General features: G+C 43.3%; 2 protein-coding genes and 1 long non-coding RNA gene across 3 annotated transcripts in view; 2 read left to right on the top strand and 1 right to left on the bottom strand.

Moving 5' to 3' along the window:
• LOC113060191 (rap guanine nucleotide exchange factor 5-like) overlaps positions 1-21,235 on the top strand; it is a 469,578-nt gene that overhangs the window by 143,210 nt on the left and 305,133 nt on the right. The window lies entirely within an intron of this gene.
• On the bottom strand, positions 622-5,398 carry LOC113060192 (transcription factor SOX-4). Its single transcript, XM_026229089.1, has one exon. The coding sequence runs from the start codon at positions 3,475-3,477 to the stop codon at positions 2,365-2,367; it is 1,113 nt and encodes a 370-aa protein (XP_026084874.1). The 5' UTR covers positions 3,478-5,398; the 3' UTR covers positions 622-2,364.
• Positions 5,498-11,030, top strand: LOC113060195 (uncharacterized). The gene is made up of 2 exons (XR_003278209.1): positions 5,498-7,660; positions 8,437-11,030. It is a non-coding gene; the product is annotated as an uncharacterized LOC113060195 (long non-coding RNA).

Genomic DNA, 21,235 nt, shown 5'->3' with positions numbered 1-21,235 from the left:
CCTGGAGACTCCTACACTACACAATATTCTACTGGGCGTGCAACAACAGCTAAGCTTCTTTTGAGCACATGCACTTCTACTGCCACATGGGTTGTTTATATGCATTCTTAACTGTAGTCACATATACCGCACAGTGCACATGGTTGCTGTTTTCTGGCATTATAGGAGAAATATCATTCAATGGTTGTCTCTGGCGGCCGACAGCAGCCCATCCCCCTCTCTGAGAGCCCAGACTGTCTGGGGAAGGGGAGGAGAGTCTGCCAGACAGCCAGTCACTGAGTGCATCAAGCCACATGGATCAGCTTTCAGTGTGTTCTGGAGAGATGAGCCTGTGTGCATTCATAATTAAGGAGCATGTGAACTCCAGTGACCTGGCACACGCACAATAAATGACTGTCACCATGAGGCTTTTTGTACATTGACCTGCAGACACTTAGAAACTAGCTCAGATATAAAAGCCACTTACAGTAAGCAACGCACAGCTGCTGCTACGTGAGCATTAAAAAATAAAATAAAAAATCTAGTAATGTGTGCTTTGCAAGCCCAAACAGACAAGACAGACGGTCCAACTGGAGCAGAGAGACACGCCCACTTATGCAAATGTGAAAGTGAGTCAACGGCAGTGTTTAGGGTTCAGTTCCAGCTGAGTTTATTTCCTTTATGAAAAAGTTCTGTACAGGAGCATATAACAATCTGACAGGCAGGGACTTGACACGATAAGCTGGCATGTGTTGGCATGATTAGACAAAACAAGATTTCTACACAGCATATTGCACAGAATGGAAGAAAATAAAGTTAATATATTTCAACTGTATATAAAAATCCTTAACAAGCATCTTGAAATTAAGAAAAGGCTAAGTAAGGATGTATAAAGATAGTGCCTGTCGAGATAAAACGCAACAACACAGCCTACATAAACACACAATATTTGAGCCTATGATACAGCTGTACAAAGATGATTTTTTTTTTTTTGTATTATTTTTTTGTACACAACAGATATAAACCTGAATCGGAAATACAAATCTATTCACCATGCCTTAAGATACTAAAACAATCAAGTAGAAAAGATTAAATATTCAAATACAATGAGGAACGCAGTTCATAATCGTCGCGAAACTCAAATGTGTCACGATTTTCCATCCAGTGGTTTCTCAAGATATAAAACGTCAAGAAAATCGCTCGTTTAAAGCTACAATCGGTTTAATTCGGCACGATCAGACAAAATGTAAAAACGAAGCACATGTTGGCTTGAACTGTGTTGTGTCTTGTTCTCGTGTGTGTGTGTGTGTGTGTGTGTGTGTGTGAGACGCCTGCAGATTGAGACTGTAAACATGACACAGGAGGTCGGTTCAGACCCACCTGGCTCTTCAAATTAGAAAATCCAAAACACCGATCGACACCCCCCTTTATATATTTGTACAAAAATACACTGAGAAAATAATCAAACGTTTCCTCTCTGTAAGTGTCAAAAGTCTACATTTAAATATAAAAACAAAGGTGAAACTCTAGCCCTTCTTCGGAGAAGGAGACAGATGCGGGTTCTCACAAGAACACAAAAATAAGACGAACTGTTTCAATATAAATACATCCACATAAACATGGCATCTGAAGAACAGAAAAGAACAGCCATGACCAAATTAACAGTTTTTAAACAGCTTCGGGAACTTAGGCGTTTGGTCCTGAATTGTAGAGAGTAGTATATAAAGTTCAGCACAGGTTTGAGTTTGTGTTTGAATCCTGAAGATAAGAATGAAAACAGCTGGTGATCTTTATTCCTGCGAGAAGTAAATCAAACATAGCGCCATCTATCCATGTAACTCATCCTAACGCTAGTTTAACCGTTCGACAGAAAGCTCTACACAAGAGACGACAGATAACATGCGTTCCTCTTTTTTTCTTTTTCTTTGTATAAAAAACGGCTTGACTTTTGTCAACCCACCTTGTTAATAAATCCACCGCGCTGAAAATCAGCCTAAATATCAGTACCTCTTTAAACAATCAAGTCCACAAGGCGAATGGTTAGAGTTCATAAAGGTCTCTTTCGAAGTAAAAATGATTAAACAGGCGATCAAAGCCCGCCTTCGTGTACGTGCAAATCAATCACAGTTTTCCAGTTTTCTCAAGCAGTCCTCGTGAACGTCTTCCTCTAGTCTCGCGCCGAGCACGGCCCTCTCGCGACTAAATGTTTCACGGGCGCCGTCACTTTTCCGTCCTGTCAGCATTTCACCGAAGCATCGAAGCGTTGTTTTTCAGCGCGTCGCCGGGCGAGAGCCTTCACGCGGTGGCTTATTTTACAAACAAACACACTTGTCTGTGATCCCTTCTGCTCAGTGTTCCTCCTCAGGCGTGTTTCCTCCACTTCCCCTAGTTCAGCACGTGAGCCGTGAACACCAAGTTAGAAATGGTGGACTCCAGCCAGTCCCCAGAAATCATCTCGCTCACCTCCGGCGTGCAGTAGTCGGGGAACTCGAAATGAGAAGCCCCGGACTCGAAGTGCATGTCGAAGTCTCTGTCCAGCACCGACGAGCCGATGCTTCCCATGGACATGCTGTCAAAGCCCGGGCTCGGGTTAACGTCCAGCATGTCGTCGTCGAGCTCCTCGTCGGAGGAAGAGGAGAACTGCGATGAGGAGGAGGAGTGTGACGCGGACGGGGTGGGAGAAGACGCCCGCGTGGTGGTGTACCGGTGGCGGTCCGAGGACGCGCTGCTGGGGGAATCTGCGCCCTCCTTCCCGCTGCTCGCGCCGTCCTCGTACAGACTCAGCGGGTCGCTGGACTCGACGGAGCTGCTCAGGGTCGGGCTGCCGGGCACGGCTGCTGAAGACGGGCTTATGCTGCTGCTGCCTCCGTAAACGTACACCCGCTTCGCCTTCTTGTCGGGAATCTGCTTGGAAGCCGACGCGGACTTGGATTTGTAGAGAGAGTGGTGATCTGCCGGTCCCTGTTCGGCGAACGCTGCCTTGGCACTGCCCAACACTATTCTGTGCGGCTTGCTCGTGGACCTGGAGCTCCCGCTCTTCTTCGAGGCAGGTTTCGAGCCGGTACTGGCGCAGCTGAGCTTCTCTCCCTTCTCGCTCGGTTTGGAGCCGCTCGACTTCACCTTTTTTCTCGGCCGGTACTTGTAGTCGGGGTAGTCTGCCATGTGCTTGAGCCGCAGGCGCTCCGCCTCTCGGATGAACGGGATCTTGTCGCTGTCTTTGAGGAGCTTCCAGCGCTTGCCGAGTCTCTTGGAGATCTCCGCGTTGTGCATGTCCGGTGACTGCTCCATGATCTTGCGCCTCTCGATTTGCGACCACACCATGAACGCGTTCATCGGTCTCTTGATGTGACCGCTGGGGGTTTTGCACCAGCCGGGGTCAAGCTTGTCACCCCCGGATGCCGTGGAGCCGGGGGTCGGGGAAGAAGCCATGTCCAGATCCAGCGCGCCGGAATCGGACGAGTCCCCAGCAAACACCGTGCTGCTTGTTTTCTGGACCATTGCTACACCAGTCTGTGTGTGTGTGTGTGTGTGTGTGTGTGTGTGAGAGAGAGCCTCTGTGCGCTCTCAAGTCCACCGTGTCGCTAAAGAAAACTCAGTCTGATAGTAGTCCTGAGGAGAGCTGGTGCACCACACGCTTCAGTCGTGCTTAGTGCCGTGGCGTGGCTTCATCACACCGTTCACGGAGCTGATACAGTGTCCGATGTCCACAGTGTCCGTGCATCCAGTAATAATGCTGTAACAGTCGAAGAGCAGTTGAAAGTTTGTATATGAGCGCAGTGGTGCGAGGGCTCAGTGTTAGTGTGTATTCTGTTCGAGTTTCGGAAGATATCTGACTCCTTCTGCATATCCTTCCCAGTTCAAACCATGCGGGAAAACCGGGATGTGATGCTAGCACAAGTGTTCGTCTCTTGAAAACAGTCTGTAAGTTTCAACAGACTTCTATTCTGCTTCATGCAGTTTTATCCGTTTCCAATGGTATAATAGCGACGGCGGCCGGCCAATGAGCTGCTGTCTCTACCCTTCCCCGAGCCAAAAACACGCCCACTCTCTTTTCATTGGCGCAAAAAGGAATCTAATAATCATCAGCGCGTGCAATGAGGAGCTTTGGGTCTGACCTCATTCCAGTGTACACGACAAACTTAGTTTTAATGAAACACGCTGATGTGTATTTTTATTTTATTTTTGCATGTCGTTAAGGGAGGCGTGATCTTTTAATCCTTAGAAATAAAAACACACTCTGCTTTTAAGTTAGAAAACAAATCTGGATATGTTCATAACAGACTGCATTCTGACATGCACTTATAGATGTAAAGAAACAAAACAACATGAAATAGCCAATACATCAAAATGAATAAAAGAATCCTGCCCATGAATAATGGAAAGCTTTAAATGGACTTTCTGTGTAGGCTATATTAATCAATATCTTCCATCAAGCTCTCGCTCATGTCTCGTGCTCAGGGCTGTGTCGGTGAACAGTGGCAGGATCGAGGCTCAGTGTGAGTGAGTGAGTTCAGGCTATGCGCGTTGTTTTGGCTGGTTCGGGAGAGGGCGGGGCCTCTGAGCAGCTGGGCGGTCCTTCGTCACAGAGCGCACGCCCCAATCAGAAGACGCAACAGCAGCAGAGTTCGAGGCTAGCAGAGCTCTCCAGATTCTGAGAGATCTTTAAGGCGCTGAAGGCGCTGGAACAAGTTTGTGTCGTACGTCACCTCTTACCCCTGCTGCCCGTACGCCAGTGCTTCATAGACACCGGTGCATGTTTTGACCGGGACCCGAACAGAGCCCTGCCCCTGGTCCACACCCGCCGAGGACACACTGGACGGCAGTGACGCTAGATGGCAGAGTGCAGCCAAGCGCAGCTCGCCTGCTGTTAATGCATCAGAATCTATATTTGTTTAAGAATGACATAACGACCAACCGACAGATCTTTCTCAACGGTTTGCTTACATCCTTGTTATTGTTTACCCAAAACATGAGCTCAAGCGTGAGATCTTTGGAATAATGTCACGCTCCTCACTTGACTGTCCATCAGCGAAATAATGCGACTGAAAGCGTCATTGCGGTTTGTGTTCATGGGTCGGGACTCGTGAGTAGAATATGAATTGAATATGAATTGTTCAGATCCTCTCAGGAGCCGTGACACGACGCGACACACATCAGAAGACTAATACAAGACACGCTTCTCTGATACATGACAGTTACATCACGCACAGTTACATGTATTTAGATGTGTTTTGTTATTTCTCGGTGTGAAATATTTATTTGTCAGTTCTGTGCAGCTTTTCAAAACATTATTTTTGATTAAAATGTAATAAAGCGCACCTATAAGTAATAATGGACCTGTGTAAACAGTGATTATAAAGCACGTTATATGTACACGCGTGGGGTGTAACTTGCATTACTTTATGACTGGTGTTGCGCGTGCAAATGTCAAAGCAGCAGGTGCAGGACACAAACCAACAACACTGTATGTGTACTATACGATCGGATTCATTGGCTGCATTTGTGCATATTTATAGAATTGTATTCTAGAATAAAATAGTTCAAGTATTTGAAACGTTTTTTTTTTATCAAAACAAATGCACATATGTAAACTTAGCCATTCATTAAAAAAAAAAAAAAAAACCATCGAGAATACATTAGCAATGATATACAGGCTTATACATTTAATTACATTTTCAAGTGTATATTTTTCTGTTCTGAAACTGGAATTCTGGTTTTAGCTATAATGCATGCTACTTAAAAGTATAAATACAAATACAAACATGTAGTTCAAGGTCATAAAAACTGCGTGCAGACATCAGAAAATGCTGTTTTAGATGAAGTATAGACTACAGGCCATTACTGCCATTGCTTGACATGTAATGTCAAGTTATTTCCCTTCATTCTACAGTTCTGCATTGCACAGCCCACACATCTAATGATCAGTGATGAATAATTGATCTGCTCTGAGAACACATGCAGAGTTCATGTGTGCACAGCGAGGTCTGGTGCTTCTCTGTTTAGACACAGACACCTTGCGTATATGTAGGTCACACATGTACATAAATCTGTGTCACGCACTGACAAGAAACAGCACATCTGCTGCGCTATAATGAAGATATTGATCATCATATCATGCAAAGTGTATTTGATCAGCTGCTTCAGACACATCTTATCTTATCGGCCGAGCAGCTGTCTGCTGATGCCTGGTTAATCATTTAAACACAGACCCCAGCATGCACTGACCAGACTTTTGTTGTCAAACTTTGATTTTAAAAGTTCAGCAAGGGGAACATCTGTCGGCGCCAAGGTTAGATGGAAGTGAGACAGACAAAGATTAGATTAGATGTTGGTCTTTTTATAGGCCTATGCAGAAAGCTGGCTGTCTTGTCCTTAAATATAACATCATTTTAAAAGCCTTTAAAGCATTAATAGTAAAAAAAAAAAAAAAAAAAAAAAATCCCTATTACCTGTTGATTGAGAGGATTTAGTAAGGCAGCTAGAATCCTGAGGGCCGTGTGAATTACAAGCACGCACACACACACACACACACACGCACACACACACACACACACACACACACACACAGTGCCTCGGTCCTGAACCCATTGGAGAGATGTTTGGCTGTCTCCTGGAGGAGTCCCCAGTGGTTTACGTCCATATACACCACAGCTTCCTGTTCCCTGAACAGGGACAGAAGAAGGTGGCAGGTGTCCCGACAAAGCCCTTGTCTTGAGCTCACTAATGCACGCGTGTGACACGGGTTACAGACACACTTGATCCAGCATATGTGATGCTGCAATCAGAGGCTAAAGGCTTAGGTTCTGTGGTTTTGTGTCCACCACCGGACACTGACACATGAAGGATGTAATTCTGTTCAATGTAAGACCAAGTTATAAACACCCTAAAGACAATACAATTAGAAAGAAGTGTAAGAAAAAACTAAATGAAACAAGCATTTTGTTACACTTTCCACCGTGGAATAAAATGTAATTTTAACTGCACAGAAAACAGAATTTTTTTTTGCTCTTATTTCCAGAAAAAATGAAACAAAATATCAATAGATATCTGGAAGTGTAAAAGTGGAGCCTGTGAATTGACACATTTTCCAGTGAAACGACAAAGTGACTCAACACCAATTACAGGCAAACGTGAAGCTCTTCACACCTAATGTGCAGACGAGAGACTGAAATGGAGAAATAAGGGTTAAAGTATGTTTGTTACTGAAGGAGAGGGCTTCGTAATCCATCTGCTCTCAATTTACTGCCTCAATTTGCCTTTGTATTTAACATGAATGTTAAGGAAATGTGTATGCAAAAAGCTCATCGTCTGGCCATCATGTTTTGTTATTGTGTTTGGAAACTGGGGCAGATGTGTTTGCCATGCATTCAAAAGCAGAAATGAAATTCTGAAGCTAACGCCATCTTTCTGTTCTTCCTCTTCTCATAGCAGAAGTTTTCTTTTAAATCTATTGTTATGTACACCTGTCTCATCTGACAGTATGTGAGCTTGATCATGGCGACGGACAATAACTGGAGAATATGTCTTCAACACAACTAGTGTGAGAGTAGACAACACTTCTGACTTCTGTAAGAAACGGTGTATACATTTACGTTAATTCAGCAGATGGTTTCATTCGAAGCAGCTCGTAATTTAGAGACTTGGCGGTTCGGGAAGGGCAGGGAGATCCTTCACCACGGAGGTACAGTGATGTTTTCCCAAAGCTTATTTTGTAAGTGTTCACTGTGTGTTTGATATATCTAGAGATTCAGTGACAGCTTGATTACGGTATAGTTCTGGTTCTTCAATAGACGAACACCTTCAGTGCTGTCTATTTAATCCACATATGCTGATAATATATACAGTATAATAATATGAAACACCAAACTAGAATTTTGTAATAGTGCAGGAACTGAAACTGCCATTGAGCAAGGTCTATAAAATACTGATGAGCACTGAATGTTGCTTCACAGCTCTCCTGTGTGCATGGGAAGTGTGATGGTATATAAGAAACTCACAATTCTGTTCATTATATTGAGTGTGAAACTGAGAGCGGTGTTGTTAGGGGGGGGGGGGGGGGGGGGGGGGGGGGTATTGTCCAGACAAGGAAGGTTTTTTGGTCAATTACAGAGTCATACATGTCAATTACATACAGCTCCTCAGAAGTGACCTCGGGGTCTCCTGGACTGCTCTTGACCTCATGAAAGTGTGTGTGTTTCAGAGAATCTGGATGCTGTGAGGTTTAGCTTGGGTTTTTGAGCATTGTTTTACAGCAGGTAGAGAGAGGATGCCTTCTATGGTTTGTTGCACAATGGAAAAGCACAAAAGGTGTTTTATAGATCAGACTAGAAAGAGTAAAGGCAGTGTTGTGAGAGTAATCTGTGGCTAACCAGTTGTCTTTTAAAAATCTGACCATAGTGTTGATGGCCTATATGTGTGACTAGACTGTTTCTGATATTCATTTTCCCCTTCTTTTAGGTAAAGAGTGTTGGAGCTAATCATCGGTGAACTGAACGTGCAACCTTTGCCACTGATTGCAAGAAATATGCAGAGTCTCCCTATAGATGTCAGAGCTATCAGAAGCCCGAAGCCTGGCGCACATGCCACTTTAGAGAGTCAGGACCGGACCAGACCGGACCAGACGTGAGGGATTCCCTGTCCTGTCGTTCTCCGTGTCTGGCAGGACGGCGAGCGATGGGAGATGTGTCATCTGATCCGTGATGATTCGGCTGCTGCCGCTCTGGTTTGTACGGGTGTCTCTGGGCAGAGTCGGACTGATCGTGTTTCGCTCCTCTCTCCCCTCAGACGCACTGCGGCAGCCGCTGCACACACACACACACAAACACACTGCACTCGCTTCTGTTTTTAGGAGGGAGGGAGTGGGACGGCTCTCTTGTCTTGTCTCTCCCAAACTATTCCTTCTTCAAGTCTCGCTTGGAAGGCTTTCTGCGGAGAACCTGAACATGCCTGGGAAGTTTGGAGGCAGGATCTATACCCTTGCTTTCCATGAGGAATACACCATTTCCCCAAATAGTTTGTGTGCTTGCAGCAGATCCAAGAGGAACAAACGTTCTTGAAGGAGGGAAAGCATTGTCTATGGTCTGTGTGGCACTGGATTATGGCGATGGACTCGGATAGCATTTCTGCTTCAGATATTAGGCTTTGACCACAGGCCTCTGCCAGCCGGACCCATCCGATCATGCGATCGTCCTGTAACTGGATAATACATTCCCGGAGTCCTGCTTCCAGCGGGAGAATCAGGGAGAGAGCTGCCCAGACAAGCTGACCTAAATCGATCCCAGCGCTGTCTGGAAGCTGCGAGAGCGAGAGAGAGCGAGAGAGAGCGGATCTGTTCTCCGCCAGCAGCATCATGTGGAGAATCAGAGGGACTGCACACTCTCTCTCTCTCTCTCTCTCTCTCTCTCTCTCTTGCTGCTGGAGGGAAACTGGCACGCCTTGCACATCTCCCGGGGATCAGCTCCTTTCCAACGGTTTCTTCCTCGTCTCCTCCAGCAGTGATCAATCCGTCAGGCTCTGGCGGCAGTTTCACGCTGAATTAGTTGCTGCTCTGAGCCACTGTTATCAGCCGGCGCTGGGGAACACATCTACCTGGACCGGGACACGACTGCTCCGAAAACCGTCTGCGTCTGAAGAGCGGTGAGCGAGGGACAGTCTGGTAGTGGATTAATGCAGGAGTCTATCCTTCTCTCTTCCCTCTCCACCTCCTGTTTTTACTGTGAGTGTATCATGCGCATGTCTCTCTCTCTCCCTCTCTCTCTCTGACACACACACACACACACATCAGTTCTCTCTGGCTTATCTCAGTCTCTGTTGGCTGATCTGTGAAGGGTGTTTTGCGGCTATCAGAGATGATGTTTCTTACAATAGCTCAGAAAACATGATTCAAACACTTGAGGAGGGAAACCATGTGTAATGTGATGTAAACATTTCAGCGGCTGCTCTTTTTATTTAAATGTTATGTGTTAAAATAACTAGTTTTACTACAACAATGATGTGCAGCTGAAGAAAATGTCCTGACCTGAGAAAGCAGTTGCAGAAATGTTCCTGATGAACACAGAGCATAATACAATATATATTCTATTTAAGTTACTGACATGTTTATAAATCAATTAATAGTTACAGAGATAATTTGCCAAATTTAAATCATTATTCTGGTCACATTTGAAAACATCAGACCTGGCATTTAAAAGTCAAATTTTGTTGCGGTCCTCTGCGAGTAAGACAAATGCATGATACATATAAGATAGAAATATGGTTCAGATTTATTGTTCCTATGTCTGATCTCTTTAAATATTGTTGTAATGTGACATTTCATTGGGTTTCAAAGTGCCTCTTGTTTTGTCATACATTTATATGTACTTTATATTAAAGAAATGCACATAAATTCAAGAAATAATTATGAATAAAGACAGTTTGAATCAAATGCAGCATGACATTTCTTTATGCAGTCTGTTTAGTCTCGTGTCTCCAGTAAAATGTACCACAGTGCTATTATTCAGGATGTGAGTTCTCAGTTCATTAAAAGTACTAAAGGGTAAACTATGCACCCTTTCTGATCTAATATACAAAACGTGGTAAAATGTTTAACAGTCTCATCTCTGTCCTTCACCCTTGAACTGCATCCAGATCATGTATTACAGATAACAGCTGACTATATTAGGCATCATAATTACAGGCGCTCTGTCTCTATCACACACTCAGGTGATCGTAATACCACCAGCATTTCTAATGCCATGTGTCCTATTAGATGTGTACCAGCTAAAGCTTGTCCATCTCATTAGCTTGTGTTTCAGACTCAAATCACCTGATTACTGGCTCACTAAACGCTGGAAATGTCAGGCAGGATTGTTGTCATTCTGTTCAGGTGTTTCGCAGTGCGACTCATTGAGTGTTTTAGTATCATGACCGTATTATGGCAAGTTATCCCAATTTCAGTGAATATGTTAAAATCATTTTTAATGCTTTCTCACTATGAAAAAGACACGATCAGTTCTCATAAAAAGTGTAACTCTGCAATGCTTGATTTGAAAACATTGATCTGTTTTTTGATCCTGAAAAAAAAGAATATGTTCAGGAACACCTTTTGATGATTTGCAGGTCTGTTTGGTGACTCAAATTGTAAAAAAATGATTTAATATTTAAGCATCTAAATGTCAAACGTAGCTTTATGCATGCAAGCAAATCATCTGAAACAGAGATCTGTGTTTGCATGAATTATATGCATTGTATTTGATGATTTCCATCCATAAGGAAATGTCACATGTACTTCTGTATGCACAGACCACAGTCTCTAAATCCCTCTTCTGAGATGAATATTAATTCTTTGACATTTCAGTAAAATGTCCTCACATCACACCAGCACATAATGAGCGTTCATCACATTCGATACAATGAATGAGTATTTTATAATGTAAAAACATAACACCTCCACTGGCGGAATTGGTTTATGTGACATTTAAAGAACACAGGCATAATTCTGATGTTGAATGTCATGTTTTTAGTTGGAGACATGCTTATGGATCAATATCTGAATAACTCAGGCTTTGGTTTCATAACGCTCTGCTGTCAGCTCGTTGTGCTCTTGTTTTAACACATTGGGAAACAGCAGAACGGCTTTTATGCTCTTGCGAAAGATGGCAGGAAAATGTGACAAACAGCAATGCGATGATTAATCAGGTTTTCTTGTGTGCATCAGACGTTCTCAAACAGAACTACCAGTGTCCGTCAAACGTGGTATTAGCGTCAGCGCGGCAGTGAATGTCTGTGCTCAGTTCATGCTCCTCTGAACGTGATGCTTGTTCATCATTCAGCGCCTCTGATAAAACATGACCTGCACTCATATCTTCAGCTTCAGCTTCAGCTTCATTTCTCTGTCAGATCGTGCCAGGAATCTCACGGCAGCAGGAGACACAATTAAAGATTTCTAAAACATTACCAGCAACACTTGTGGAGTGTAGAGGTCAAAAGATTTAGAAACTGGAACTGAAAAGAATAATACGTTTTGAACAGTATTATCCTTTTTAGTTCCACTTTCTGATTAATTTGATTTCTCTACTCCACAAGTGTTAATAACCACACAAAAGCCTTGCTAAGAAAGCACTGGAAATGCCATCAAGAACCATTTTTTTTTTTTTTTTTGATAAAATGTGTTATCCAGACTCTATTAGACCACCTGTATGATCAAATGACATGCAAACTGCACATATGTAGCCTTTGTGAATATACGTTTGAGAATCCGCGTCAGATTGGTGCTAGTGTCTTCAGAATTGTAATGTCTTACTATAACCTGCTGTCGGTGACGAGGAAACACAAAGACACATGCAGAAGTCTCATGTTGTCCATTAATCATCTAGAGGAACCTGAAGAAACTGCATGTTAATCATGCTTCTTTGTTTCTGTCTCCTCTGAGATCTGCTGCTCTGGATCTCCACTGAAACTCAGCATATGTTTCATACAGGTGGTCTGTCAGCACTCAGAGGTTTCAGGTTAATATGATGAACGTGTGTGATATGCAGGTCACCTGCAGGTCTGGATGTAATTACATGGGAAGGATCTGATCATGAGCGGACACATGCCTCCGGTCAGTCAATCTGAGCTGGGTCCCTGGAGACCTGAGAGGAGTGATGGAGCAGAGGGAGAGATGTGAGGTGGCAGGAAGTGTGAACGAGCAGGAAGTGCAATGGAGCGAGAGACCGCTCACCTTAGCAAACAGATGGACTCATTATTAAGATGATGGGGAATGTGAAGGCATTAGTCAAGCATCAGAGTGCCACTGCTATTACAGTATATGCAAGGATCTTGTTTGTGGACTTCAGCTCCACTTTCAACACCATCATCAACACCCTTCAGAATATATTCGCACAGCTCTCTGAGCCCACCTCCGTCTGTCGGGGGATCACCAGCTTCCTGACAGACAGACAGCAGCTAGTGAGGATGGGAAAACTCACATCCAACACCGGCACCATCTGCTCCATCAGGAGCTCCCCAGGGCTGTGTTCTCTCCCCACTGCTCTTCTCCAGCGACTGCACCTCTAAACACCCCTCTGTCAAGCTCCTGAAGTTTGCAGATGACACCACCCTCATCGGCCTCATTCAGGACGGTGACGAGTCTGCTTACAGACAGGAGGTTAAAGAGCTGGCTGACTTCAGGAGAAACCCCCATGCACTCCCTAGTCATTCTACATTTTTAATTATTGACTTTCTCAAGTATTATGTAAATACATATGCATATATCTATTATTCAAACAGTTCTATACAGAGTAAAAATGCACAAATATGTACATAAATCAATCTACTGTTCCAGATTCATACACATTATATATTGCTAAGTTTGGCTAAATGTATTTTTATTTTTTTGTTCTCATGTCAGATGTGTATGTATGCATGAATGTATGTCTGTACAAGGAGGACCTTAAAACACACACACACACACACACACACACACAAATTCCTTGTGTGTTTGCGCACACCTGGCGAATAAAGCTAATTCTGATTCAGATGTAGTCTGGAGGTGAAGGGAACACTTTGAGGATATCCTGAATCCGGAGGACATGCCCTCACAAGTTGAGGCAGAGCTGGATGACTCAGGGGAATTCTGGCCTGTTTTCCCTGACAGCAGTCACTGAGGTAATCATAAAGCTCTGAAGTGACAAGACTACGGAGTGGAAGTCAAGTCAAGTCATCTTTATATACATATGTATATATATATATAGTGCTTTTAACAATACAAACTGTATCAAAGAAACTGAACTACATTAATTAGGCAAATAGCGTGTTAATAATGCAAAAGGCCAATAGTAAACACTCAATTTTCAGTTAAAGGCAGTTCATCAATGAATTCAGTGATGTCATTATCCAGCTCAGTACAGTTTAAATAGTATCTATGCAATCAAGTCGAAGATATTGCTGGAAATTAAGTGTCCCCAACTAAGCAAGCCAGAAGAACCAAAACTCCATCGGTGACAGAATGGAGAAAAATCCTTGGAGAAACCAGACTCTGGAAGAGATTCATCTTATTTTTTGTTCCTTGTGTGCCACTGCTCTGCACATTTCATATTCACGTATCTCTTAACACTTCAGACATTTGTTCTATTCGACAGGAAGTGTCCTGCGAAGGGGAACTCCTCCTATGACATAATCGTAAAAGACCAAGAGTAAGAAGGTGTTCTGCAGCTGGAAAAAATGTTTTCAGAAAGTTTAATGTGTTTGATTTTCTATTGTTAAAACTACAGTTTTCTGAAAGAAATTAAAGAAAACAGTTTGTAACAGAATTACTGTGAAAACGTAATTAGTTAACTTTCCCCCAGATGGGTAATTTTAGTCGCTAACCACTTTTTATTAAATAAACAACTAGAGAAACATATGTCTCATCTGGTGCACATTTAAGCACTGAATCGCTGTTCATGGGATTTGTGGCAATCTTTTAATATCAAGTGATTACAGGCAATTGGGCAGTCGTGGCCGAATGGTTAGAACGTTGGAATTGTAACCCAAAGCTCACAGCTTCACGTCTCTGTACCAGCAGCGATTGTAGGTGGAGGGAGTGCATAACCAGCGCTCTCTTCCACCTCAATACCACGACTGAGGAGAGCCAAACCCCCAACTGCTCAAACTGCACAATGGCTTTCCACTGCTCCGTGCGTGTGTGCATGTGTGCGTGTGTGTGTTTGTATGTGTGTGTGTGTGTGTGTGTGTGTGTGTGTGTGTGTGTGTGTGCGTGCGTGCGTGCGTGCGCGTGCGTGCGCGTGCGTGTGTGTGTGTGTGTGTACTTAAATGCTTAAATAAATAAATTATGGGACACCACGCTTGGCTACATGTCACAACACTTTATTATTATCACAACTAGAATAAAGATTAATAATAATAATAATAATAATTTCCTTGCATGGGAGATGATATGTAAAATGTCCTCATTTATGTCTGTGCTCTAATTCCATTCAGTATCCATTTCATTTTAACTGATGACTGAAGCTGTGTGTGTCTGTCCCTTGTGTGCCGATTGTGTTTAAAGCGTGTCTGGCCTCAGGCAGCAGGTGAAGGAACTTGTCCTGTAATGTCCTGCTGATCTTTTCTTCTGTCTCAAACCTGAGTGGATCTGCTGCAGGTCCTGCTGGATTTATGGAGTTTAGAGTCTTACGGGAGATGACAGGAGAAGAAACCTGCTGGAAATTGGATTGCGGCTGCTGGTGTCCCTTGAGTAGCTGACTTTTAATTGGACGGCTGCTTTTTGTTCGGATATTAGCATGAGTAATGTGGCTCTATGACGACCTCCATGACTTCTCAAGGTGACAGGGACTTTCATCTCTCTCTCTCTCTCTCTCTCTCTCTCTTTCTCTCATCTCTCCTGTTGCCTTGTTGAGCTAAAAGCCCTTTCTGTTCTCTCTGCCATCAAGGTCCATTGTGAAAGTCAAGCAGAGCTGGAGGAAGTGAGAAAAGGAACACCCTGTGATCTGTCTTTCAACACCTTGAGCGTCTCTAAGATCCTCACGCCACTCGTCTCACTAAACTCCCACTGAGCGTCCATGAAAGAGCCTCACAGTGGTTAAAATAATGGCTTTTGCTCCTTCTCACCTGGCAGGGAATAATATTTACTTATTATTAGCTTTTCATTATGAAGTGAATCCAAGGAAATGTAATCTGTTACTGAAAAAAAGTTTCACCTATTTACATTTTAAAATGTAAAATATACTTTTCAAATCCTGTCGGAGTAATAGGATGAATAAGGAAAGAACTAAAACAGTGAATATGTTTAGGCGTGTGGGTGTCAGTGGGAATGCTAATATGAGTTTTTAAGAGCATTTTACACACTGTTGCCAGTTAAACTGAGATATGTTCCATTTCATGAAAGAATTATGCTGCATTCATATTTTCATCCATTACTTCACAGCCTTGACATGACTAAGAGTGTTCTCATCCATCTCTCTTTCTCTCACATAGTGAAGCTTCATATCAAGTGATCACTGCTGCTTGACCCGAAGAAGCACAGGAGGAGAAAAAGAAGACATCCCAAGGTTACGAATGTAACCCTTGTTTCTTGTTGGAACGAGACGCTGCGTTGAACACTTTGGGGAATGCCTTTGGCAAGACCGACTCTGAATATCGTGTGCAATTTTTCCAATTGAAGGGAATGACGTCACGGGCAGAGTGACGTAATGACCAGGAAGCTATAAAAGCATGTTCCGCACAGCTGGCTTCAGCTTCGAGTAGGGAAGCATGCGCCGGCAGGGGTGTCGGAAGTATGGTGATGTGACGCAGCATCTTGTTCCCTCGAGGAACTAGGGTTACATTGCTAACCTTGGGACATTTCTCTTCAGGAACTCAAGCTGCGTCGAACACTTTGGGGAACGATGTGCCCACGCTGCCAGACTTCCAAATCCCTGCCTAGTGTGTATCCGAAGAGCACAGCTAAGGCGAGAGAACAGAAGAGACAGGAGTGGCTCGTATATCAAGATCGTAAAATCTGACGGACGTAGAGGGCATGGACCATCAGGGAGGGCAGAAGGCCTGCAGTACTATGGGTTGTGGCTTGACAGAGGGAACTTTAAGAACAAAACCCGCTTGAGGGTATAAAAATGCTCTGGCCATACCAAGGGCAAAGTCTTGGTAGGTAGGGGCCACTGAGAGGGCCAGAAGATCTCCAACTCTCTTTAGAGAGGTGATAGCCAGTAACAGGGCAGTGTTAAGAGTCAGATGTCTATCTGAGATATCATGTATTGGGTCAAATGGAGCTTTACAAAGAGCCTCTAAAACCACAACCAATTCCCAGGGGGGAACACGGGACCATGCTGGAGGCCTCAGCCTCAGTGCACCACAGAGGAAACGTGTAACTAGGGGGTGTCTACCCACTGACTGATCATTGAAAGGGACATGGTAAGCAACAATGGCCGCCACATACACCTTTAGGTTGGAGTGAGTTAAGCCAGCAGAGAGCCTAGCTCGGAGAAACTCCAGAACTGTACCAACTGGGCAGTTAACAGGGTCAAGCTGGTGATCTCTGCACCATGAGGTGAAGAGCTTCCATCACAGGACATACAGTTTCCTCGTGGAGGGAGCTCTGGATTGGAGGAGGGTCTCAACAACCTCGGGGTGAGGCCTCCATTCCCCAGGCGTCGGCCCCTGTTTTGACAGTATGTCTGCTCCCAAATTCAATCTCCCAGGAATATACACTGCTATTAGCAAGAGGAGTTTTCCCTGGGACCACAGAAGGATCTGGTGTACCAACTTGTACAAGGGGCGTGAACGCAGACCCCCCTGATGATTGATATAAGAGACCACCAATGTGTTGTAAGTGCACACCAACACATGGTGACCTCTCAGGTCTGGGAGGAAATGTTTTAATGCTCAATTCACAGCTAGCATCTCTAGACGCCGGGCAGGGTGGCCACTCATGACTGCACCCCAACCAGTGAGGGACGCATTTGTCGCTAGCGTTACTTGGCGACAAAGAGCTCCCAGGACCGGGCCCTGATTCAAGAACCAAGGTCTCTTCCATATGTCCAAGGCATGAAGGCATTGCACATGACCTTGATAATTCGCAGTTGATCCCCCCTCGGGGAAAAACCCTTGGACTTGAGCCAACACTGTAGGGGTCTCGTGTACAGAAGGCCAAAAGGTATCACGTTGTACGCAGCTGCCATCAGCCCTAACAATCTCTGGAATTGTTTGACAGTGAGTGACTGGCCTTCTTTGACTCTCTCGACTGATGTGAGGATCGACTCGATCCGAGCAGGAGACAGACGTGCCTGCATCGTGGTCGAATCCCACACTACGCCTAGATAGGGGGTTCTCTGAACTGGAGAAAGTACACTCTTCTTGGCGTTTAGTCTCAAACCCAGCTCCCCCATGTGTGTGGGAACAACATCTCGATGTCAAACCGCCATGTGCTCTGATTGAGCTCAAATCAACCAATCGTCGATATAATTCAGATAGCCTATGCCCTGCATACACAGAGGAACCAGAGCTGCATCTACACATTTCGTGAACCTGCGGGGTGAGAGTCCAAGACTGAAGGAAAGTACTCAATATTGGTAAGCTTTCTCCCCAAAAGTGAACCTCAGAAACTTCATGTGTTGTGGAAGGATGGATATATGGAAGTATGCATCCTTCTTTGGAACTATGAAATACTGGCAGTAAAACCCGGATTCCCTGTCTTGATTAGGGACCACCTCAATATCCTCCTTCCTTAATAGGGTATTCCTTTATTGTTCCATAACCAGAGCCTGATGGGGGCCGACTAATGTCGGGATAACCCCATTGAATCTCGGTGGTGGAGAGCTGAACTGAATGCCGTAAGTCAAATTTAGATAGATGTCGTTATATTCCTCAGAAATTAATGCAATCAAACAATCAGACAAGTAAACACGGCTTGTGATACAACTCACATCGAAGTGATACATCTAAGTCCTCACAGTCAGATAAATACTGAACTTAATTCCTCAGAATTAAATGCAGCACAACAACCAGACAAGTATACACGGTCTTGTGTGGAATGATATATCTAAATGATATATATATTGCTTCCTTCTCATATGCATTTTCATATTTATTAAACTCATGTATATGTATAATCAGAAGACTCAATATTCAAAAACAGCTGGGAAGAATGTAAAGGACATTAGCTGATTCTAAAAGATGGATAATCATGTTAAGTTTCAAATAATATTATACCAATCAGACTGTGATTAGAGATTTCTAGAGAGATATTTACATGACCTTTCCAGGCCTGAATGTTTCCTGTTGTTCCATGTTTGTGGGAATCCTCATTAGATCAGTCCATGTTAAGTGTAATATTTGCTATTTTGAACTTTCTCCATCAGTATGAATACATTTGGCTGCATTTATGTAATTAAAACTGATTATTAAAGACCTCTGCATCAAGAACAGAACATTTTGTGTGGTTACAGCACTGTTGACCAAAATAAAAATATGTGTGAAAATACACACTCATACACACACACTGATTTACTGATCAATATTAGATGTCCAGCCTTACCATTAATTACTCTTTATATTACCTCATCAACAGCTGGTTTTACAGAGATGAGGCAATATGCCAACAATTGGATCAAGGTTCCAGTAAACCGTTCACAGCAGGCCCGATGCACTCACTCAGTTCTCCTCATATAGGGTGCATATATTTACTGCGCTCAGGGGAACAACCGAACAACAGAGAGATAATTAGCTTCACACCAGCAGACAACTGCACTTGCAGCATTTGATAGAGTATTTGTGTGTGTGTGTGTGTGGGGGGGGGGGTGACATGTTTTTGTGACATATCAGGACACAACTCTGTATAATGACATGGGTATGACACAGGTATTACAAGGAGAGGGTGACTTATGAGGACAAAACAAACATGTGTGTGTGTGTGTGTGTGTGTGTGTGTGTGTGTGTGTGTTTGTGTGTTTATGTGTTCTCTCAGTGATCTTCAGAAGAGTCCTTTTCAATGTTACTGAAGATCTTTTATGAGAAGGAAATGTTCTGTGGGTCTTGTTTTCAATTTGAGGCTGCTGGAACAGAAACACACACTGGCTATCTGTCCACAGCTTCCACAGAGTCAGTTTCTATGCAGGACATTAAATGAAAAGTGAAGATGTTTGCAGATCAAATCATAGGAATAAGTAAGAGTTAAATAGGATCTTATCAATTCATGAAAAATAAGCACTGGATACTGTAGATTTACCCATTTACTACTGCTTGTTTCCAATCACTCCTTGAATCTCGCTCAGACTTCATCAGTGAGTAAATGCATGAATCCTCTCTCTCTCTGAACATGAGTCAGTGATTCCTCAAACACCAATCAGGACCAGCAGCTCTGTTCACCTGTGAGCGGAGATCATTTCATTTCACAATAAATTCTATGCTGCAATCGATAAACCACCCCAGCAATATTTGTTAGGATGCCACATGAGTTTATGTTTCTACTCTTGTCTTTAATAGTTTTTAAGTCACTCATCTAGTATTAGAACTCATACTGAACAAACCTCTATCAGAAAGTCTTCAGCTGAGTGTGTGTTTGAGCTCCAGACATGAATGATTCCTCAAATCATGTTTGCTGTTAAAGAAGAGCTGTGCTGCTACTTTTGTGTTGGACCAGTCAGAAATACCCTAGCAACCACACTGAGCACCCTAGCAACTACATAGAAATTGGCTAAAAATCACTCAGAAAACCTCTCAGACTATAAAACAGTTTCCCAGCAACCGCTCAGAACAGCTTCTATGAAAAAACACCACTTGATTTCAGAAAATGCAAAACTGTAGTTTCAGGATTCAGCATGTGTGGTATGGTTCATGCATTAAACACATTCAGGATGATTACAGAATTCAGCTACAGGCTGGTATATAACCTACTTCATCAAGTTTATTTATTCTTGTCAAGTGTAAAATGATAGTGTTTCTCAATGAGTAGCTTCTAGGATTATGATCACTAAATGTGATGCATGAAAAACCATCAGTGAATTTATAGCTAGCATCTCACATTTCACACACACACACACACACACACACACACACACACACACACACACACTGTTGAGAACAGCCTCGTGACAGTATTATTACGCTTGCACATTATATATGCAGAGGAGATGGCTGTAGCCTGGTTTCACTTATGAAATGTTAATATATTCATGAGGAAACTGTACTCTTTTAATCTCAGGATGAGACACTTATCAGTAAGTAGCACTTGATTCTGCACTTTGCTTCTATTTTAGTCCTCAAACATAAAGCCTCTGTTTCAAATGCTAATTCTCATTATGTTCTGGCATCCTTGCATCGTGTACGATGAATCGTGTATCACTGCATTTCGCCAGCAGGTCAGACCAGGCGTGCTTCTGAATGCCTTTAACTGTCTTTTACGGGCAAAAAGGAGATCCCAACGGCTTAACTCATCAATAAGAAATCACAAATGAATGATATTCAGCACTTACCCAAATTCAACTCGTCTTCAAAGATGATGTTCTCCAAGGCCTTCTCTGAGAGAAACGTTATGGGATGCAGGCAGACACATTAAGCATTCCTTTAGCAGTTTTCAGTGTTGATCCTGTTCAGATCAGAATAATCAGGCAGACATTGTCCACATACCATCATATAATCTAATCATTATAATGACTAATGCTTTTAATAGGTGCATCATTATTTGGTCATATTTTCCATTCCTAAATCACATGCTTTGCTGGTAATCCAAAATGAGTGAAAAAGCAGCATCCCTCTGGATGTATTAAATAAAGAAATAACCTTGAAAGCTGAAAACTACCTT

This window comes from Carassius auratus, chromosome 41 (genome assembly GCF_003368295.1).
Source record: "Carassius auratus strain Wakin chromosome 41, ASM336829v1, whole genome shotgun sequence".
Classification (NCBI taxonomy): Eukaryota; Metazoa; Chordata; class Actinopteri; order Cypriniformes; family Cyprinidae; genus Carassius; species Carassius auratus.
This window is presented reverse-complemented; position numbering and strand designations above follow the sequence as displayed.